The 7,207-nt window shown below is 34.6% G+C and overlaps 1 protein-coding gene across 1 annotated transcript; it reads right to left on the bottom strand.

The window, feature by feature from the left end:
* Positions 1 to 253: 253 nt before the first annotated feature.
* On the bottom strand, positions 254 to 6,685 carry LOC149409105 (uncharacterized). Its single transcript, XM_089650149.1, has 4 exons — positions 6,595 to 6,685; positions 3,285 to 3,442; positions 1,448 to 2,587; positions 254 to 258 (listed from the first exon to the last, which is right to left on the bottom strand). Exons 2-4 carry the CDS (start codon positions 3,433 to 3,435, stop codon positions 254 to 256), a joined length of 1,296 nt encoding a protein of 431 aa, XP_089506275.1. The 5' UTR covers positions 3,436 to 3,442; positions 6,595 to 6,685.
* Between the last annotated feature and the right edge of the window lie 522 nt (positions 6,686 to 7,207).

Consider the following 7,207-nt stretch of genomic DNA (forward strand, 5'->3'; position numbering starts at 1 on the left):
CCGAATAAAAAAAAACAAAATGTAATATATTTATATATTATATTTAACTGATAAGCCGGCGTAGATCAACTTTTCTCTACTTTCAATAAATATAATATCTATGTACGTATACGTACAAAGAAATAAATATAATATCCGTATATGTATATAACATATACTTCCGGAAGAAATTATCTACATGTTAGTGAAAACCCTATCAAACTACGTTGGATAGTTTAGTAGAAATATGCGCACAAGCAGAAAAACACGGATGTTATACTATAACGAGAAACCAAAATATGGTCACGAATACGAATTTACTAAGAGTTTTTCGGGAAACGCACTGTAATCCCGTTTTCGGGCGACTAATGGAAAATACCTTTAAAAAAATAATTCTCAAATGATCTATATATATATATATATATATATATATCTTTATTACCGATTCCGTATTGATAAAATTTGTTTACAATCTAATTATATTCTACTAAAGATATTCGACGTTTGTAAAGTGTGTGGGAAATTGGCATTATAAAACTTGACCACGTTCTTCATACGATCGATTGCTCTGATATTAAATAATTTGAGAATAAAGTCATCCGTCCGATCTCCTCTGGATGTTTAGAAAACGTCAAAATATTTTGTTTTACTGATATTAAGTGTAGTGAGTCAAAATGTGGTTCGTCAGATGCTGCTTTCGAGAACATGAATAGTTGCACTCAGAACATAAAAAAGGTTTTTCGACACTGTGAATCAGAATATGTCTCTTCAGACTGCTTATGTAAGAAAATGAATAGTTGCACTCGGAACATGAAAAAGGTTTTTCTCCAGTGTGAGTCAGCATGTGGCTGGATAGACTTCTCTTTTGAGTAAATGAATTTTTGCACAAAGAACACGCAAAAAGTTTTTCTCCAGTGTGAATCAGCATGTGGTTCATAAGGCTGCTCTTTTGAGTACATGAATAGCTGCACTCGGAACATGAAAAAGCTTTTTCTCCACTGTGAATCAGAATATGTCTCTTCAGACTGCTCATGTCAGAAAATGAATGGTTGCAAAAGGAACATGAATAAGGTTTTTCTCCGCTGTGAGTTCGCATGTGTACCGTCAAATTTCCCTTTATAGTACACGAATAGTTGCACTCTGAGCATTTAAAAGGTTTTTCTCCATTGTGAGTTCGCACGTGTACCGTCAAACTTCCCTTTATAGTACACGAATAGTTGCATTCAGAGCATTTAAAAGGTTTTTCTCCAGTGTGAGTCAGCATGTGGCTTTTCAGGTGGGTCTTTAGTGTAAATGAAGCGTTGCACAAAGAACATGAAAAAGGTTTTTCTCCAGTGAGTCAGCATGTGCCTGGTCAGATTGCCTTTTTGAGTAAATGAATTTTTGCACAAAGAACACGCAAAAGGTTTTTCTCCAGTGTGAATCAGCATGTGGTTCATAAGGCTGCTATTTTGAGTACATGAATAACTGCACTCTGAGCATTTAAAAGGTTTTTCTCCATTGTGAGTTCGCATGTGTACCGTCAAACTCCCCTTTATAGTACACGAATAGTTGCACTCTGAGCATTTAAAAGGTTTTTCTCCATTGTGAGTTCGCATGTGTACCGTCAAACTTCCCTTTATAGTACACGAATAGTTGCATTCAGAGCATTTAAAAGGTTTTTCTCCAGTGTGAGTCTGCATGTGGCTTTTCAGATGGCTCTTTTGTGTAAATGAAGCATTGCACAAAGAACATGAAAAAGGTTTTTCTCCAGTGTGAGTCAGCATGTGGCTGGATAGACTTTTCTTTTGAGTAAACGAATTTTTGCACAAAGAACACGCAAAAGGTTTTTCTCCAGTGTGAATCAGCATATGTCTCTTAAGTTTGTTCTTTTCAGTACATGAATAGCTGCACTCGGAACATGAAAAAGCTTTTTCTCCACTGTGAATCAGAATATGTCTCTTCAGACTGCTCATGTAAGAAAATGAATAGTTGCAAAAGGAACATGAATAAGGTTTTTCTCCACTGTGAGTTCGCATGTGTACCGTCAAACTTCCCTTTATAGTACACGAATAGTTGCATTCAGAGCATTTAAAAGGTTTTTCTCCAGTGTGAGTCAGCAGGTGGCTTTTCAGGTGGGTCTTTTGTGTAAATGAAGCGTTGCACAAAGAACATGAAAAAGGTTTTTCTCCAGTGTGAATCATCATGTGGCTGGTCAGACTTCCCTTTTTAGTAAACGAATTGTTGCACAAAGAACACGAAAAAGGTTTCTGTCCACTGTGCGACAGCATGTGGTTCGTCAGATTGCTTTTATGAGAACATAAATAATTGCACTCGGAACACAAAAAAGGTTTTTTTCCATTGTGAGTCATCATGTGGATAGTCAATTGTGTCTTTCGAGAACATGAATAGTTGCACTCGTAACACGAAAAAGTTTTTTCTTCACTGTGAGTCTGCGGTTTTACATCGGTTTTACCTGGTGTCTGGGTAATTCTTTCAAAGTTTTCTAAGCAGTCCTTTTTAACATCTGGCAGGTATATGTCGATTTCCATGTAAGGTATTCTCTCTTTTTCCTCTGCTCGGGGTCCTAGTTCTGCCTTGATGGTATCACTCTCCACATTAAAGCCACCTAGGAAAATAATAAGTATGTTGAACATCGAATTACAATATAAGGTTTTTTTTTAAATTGAAGGTAGCATCGATTAACAATGAAGAAGCGTGAATTTGGATATGAGAATTTACGGTAAATTTAAGAAATATGAATGACCCAAGATGTCTGCATCAGGAACCGATGCTTCAAGAACGGAAAACCATTTGCTTTTGAGCACCTTCCGCCCAGTTAATCCCACTTTTAACTTTCTTTAGATACGCTCAGTATCGCCCGTGTTAACGCACATAAAAACGGATGAAATATAACTCCAAATATATTTAAAATCGTTTTATTCCTATGAACACAATTCTCAAATGAAACGTGGCTGTCTATGGCCGTGTTTAGTGAGCACATCTGAAAAGACAGGTGCTTCTCAGGTTCCACTTCTCGACCTCCTTCCATCCCTTCTAACATCACCCTCCCAAATACTCAACTTTCTCCACATGGTAGGGGGCAGTAATGTCTTTGGTGCGGAAATCACAAAAACAATTCATCAAGTTTAAAGTGTAATGTTGTTTGGCTGTTTCCGGCAAGGACACATTTTATCTGATAATGCCAAATATATGTATGTACGGTAAGAGAGGACATTGTGAACAAGCATATGTCCTCTGTGCATGACAATTCAAAACGAACTGGGATTCCGAAAACATTTTTTTACATATGCAATGCAACTAACTGGCAGTCCAAGAAGTCTCCGCACTTTTCCAACATTCCATCTTTACATCTGGGACGTCAAAATCCATATCCGTATATGGAATTTCACCTCCTTCTTCTTGTGGCCCTGGTTCCGTCTTTATGAAAACTGTATCCGGATTTTGTAGATCCATGGCACTGCTGTGGGAGGATTTGATAATTAGTACAAGCCCAATCAAATAATCCTGAAAAAGAACATTTTTGTAACGGAACTATAATTTGAGTGTGCTCGGAATATTCTGTCAAAACAATGATAATGTATGCAAAACGCATATTTGGAAATAAGGATATAAGAACTGTGACTATCTTGACCTTTAAGTCGACATTTGAAATCGGTTGAGAGAATTGTCGTCAATCGTGGGATAACTCAATATATACTATAACCATATCTAAAGTTAAAACAGTAAACATTTCATTGGGTCCGCCTTTATGCTTTAAACAGAATATTGGTTATAGATAATTGAAATTCTTGCAGAACACTTATATAAAAAATGGTGGTTGTCTAATTGACAATTTAAAGTTCCTCAAACAAAACGCTATTGGACTTTCTAACTAACGTATCGATTGGCGTAAGTTAAAATAAGTTGCGTAAGAGCCAGCGTAGATGTGCATTTGATCATTTCATAGCAAAAATTAATGGACATTGGTAGCTCAGATTGATTTGGAATAACGGACTCTACCAAAATGCATAGCGATGAATATAAGCATTAATACTTACCAATAATAATTACAAGTATGGGATTATAAATTTAACTGCGTGGGCTGAACAGTTTAAGAAATTTTATGCATAGAGATTAAAAACAGAATGAAAACACTAGCAGTAAGGAAAGCGTACGTCAAAAAAATATTATTTATACATACGCATTAAACAATAATGAAGTCACAGACATTTATTTTACTCAATCTATCTTTATATTTATATATTTTGCTAAAATCGCAGATCAGAAATAAATTCCAAAAGCGTAAAAAATATCGACTCGCTTGCTCCACACTATAACTACAACAATCAGGATTGCCCCGGAACATACGGGCGGGCGCCCGACGTTTTAATGTCTTATAACTATTAAATGTTCAGTGATAATAATCGTTTGTCATAGATAAATTAACAAACAACGTTAAAACACAAATTTGTACAGTTTCTTTATTTATTTATTTATTATTATTACACGCCCTAATGGACTTTTACACACTACAAAGTTTAATAGTAGAGTATCACAGTAATTATAGATTCTACAAAATTAAAACAATAAAGGAAACATAATACAACGAAAAAAGAAAAAAAATATTAAATGTTACAACAAAAGCATATAATAAAATAAGATACACTTCGCCGGCCACCAACAATCGTAATATATTAGAAAATATACAACCCATCCTGACATGTTTAAATTAATATTTTCGTAAAAATTGAGAAGAAAACTTTGAGTTTAAAAAATAAAAATATAAAAAATGCAATACCAAAGTAACTTGAACCTTAAACCTAACGATTTTTCATCTACTTCCGTATCATCAAAATGACATTTCACATCATTTTTGAACGTGACAAGAAAAGAAAATACACATTTTCGGAACTCAATTGGTAACAGAGAAAGACTGGCAGTTTGTGTTATGGTACAATTGCCACTCATTATGTGCATTATATTGAAAAGAATCAATTTCAATAAATGTTTTTCTTATTCAAGAACCCTATAATAAGTGTTTATGCATATCCAGCTGCTCGAGCTCTGCTTCATTTTTAGCTGAATGTAGATTAATTTTTATTTGTATCTGTTTTCGTAAGTTCTAAGTTCGGTAGAATCGCGATATTCATTTGATTTATTATTATGCAACTAGGCCCCGTGTATCCACAGAGTAGTATGGATGAAACACGAGAGTTAAGTTGTAAATAGCCTATTATAATACAGCCTACAGTTAACACCATAGAAAAAAATGATGCGTGCCACGAAAACGTAAAGAACTTGCAAAGTCGTTAGGATTTTAATTTTACTTTGTTAAGTTATAAATAAATATATACACATTAAACGAAATGGACGTCGGAAGCACCTTGCTATTCAGATCTGATTACTAAACACGGCCAAAGCCTTTTAAATCAACGTTTAAATTCTGTCCTTATAACTGGGCGATGGTGAGAGTATTTTTATCACTGGAAACATATATTATTTTAAATGACTAAATTGTGAAATTACGCGAATTAATCAAGTGAAATTTACTTGCGCACGCCGGGATTCAAATCCGCGAAGTCTGTCAATAACAAGGCCGGTATATTAAATTTCTAGAGTTCTTACATTGTTTTTGCTAGTTTAACTTTGTTTTCCAGGTAACATTATTATGAAGGCTTTCACCATCAAGGCCGAACTTGGACCCCGTGAAGAAAGGAAAATTTACTTAATATAGGGGGATATCCATATACGGAAATTGACATAGACCTGCCGGATGTTAAAAATGAATGCTTAGACCGCTTTGAAAGAATTGCCCAGACAGCAGATAAAGCTTCTGTTTAACGTGCCATGTAAGTTTTGACAATTCGTGCAATCCTATATATATGCAATGCAACTAACTGGCTGTCCGAGAACTCGCCGCATTTTGAAAACATTCCATCTTCACATCCGGGAGGTCAAAATCCATATCCGTATACGGCATTTCACCTCCGCCGTCTTCTTGGGGCGCTGGTTCCGTCTTTAATATGGGAATTATATCAAGATTAAGCAGGTCCATGGCACTGCTGTAGTGGGATTTGATAATTGGTACAAGCCCAAACAAAAACGCCTGAAAAAGAACATAGTTGTAACGGAACCCTTATTTGAATGTGCTCGGAATATTCTGTCAAAACAATGATATCGTATGAATAACGCGTATTTGGAATAAGGATAAAATAATCGTGACTATTTTGACCTTGAAGACGACATTTGCAATCGGTCTAAAGAATTGTCGTCAGTCGTCGTATAACTCAATATATACTATATTCATATTTAAAGTTAAACCAGTAAACCGTTCGTTGTGTTTGCCATTATACTATTAACATAATATTGGTTACCGATATTTGATATTCTTGCAAAACACTTAAAAATGGTAGACGTCCAATTGACATTTTAAAGTTCCTAGAACAAAACGCCAATGGATTTCCTAACTAAGGTACCGATTGTTGTAAGTTAAGATAAGTTGCTTTAGACACAGCGCCGTTGTGCATTTGAGTATTATATAACACAAACGAAAGGAAATTGGTCACTCAGTTTGATTCAGAATAACGGTAGCTACCAAAATTAATAGCGATGAATATAAGCATCAGTACTCACCAATAATAATCACAAGTATGGGAATATAAATTAAGCTGCGTGGGCCTAACAGTTAAAGGACTATAACGTAGAATTAGAGATTGAAAATATAATGAAATCACTATCAGTAAAGAAGGCGTGTGTCAAATAAAATTGTTGAGCATAGAAATTAAACAATTATGAGTCATAGACAATTATTCTCCTCTACCTATATATATATGTATATATTAAGGGGCATTACACCATACTTTTTTTTCATATTGATCTCTATATCGGGACCAGACGAAATATTTTCATCTTCCACGATATTTTTTTTCGTTATCATTATTTTTCAATTTTTATATTTATTTTCGATTTCATATGAAAAGTTTTGCCATTCGAGAAGAAATAATATTGTGAGACGGTGCAATAACTTGAACAAAAACATATATCACAATCATGAAATCCTGTCACTCATTTGCGAGCTTTGTCACGTGCTTTGTTGTCACCCAATCGATATTTTTAAATATTTAAACATTAATCTGTTTAAATAAATATTTTATTTTTTTGACTGGAAATATTAACATGACATAAAATCTGTTGATGATGTTGTGGAATATTTTTACTTTGTATTGAGTAGGTAGTATTTTTGATC

This window comes from Hesperophylax consimilis, unplaced genomic scaffold (assembly GCF_061612785.1).
Source record: "Hesperophylax consimilis isolate HC1 unplaced genomic scaffold, BYU_Hcon_1.0 scaffold_36, whole genome shotgun sequence".
NCBI lineage: Eukaryota > Metazoa > Arthropoda > Insecta > Trichoptera > Limnephilidae > Hesperophylax > Hesperophylax consimilis.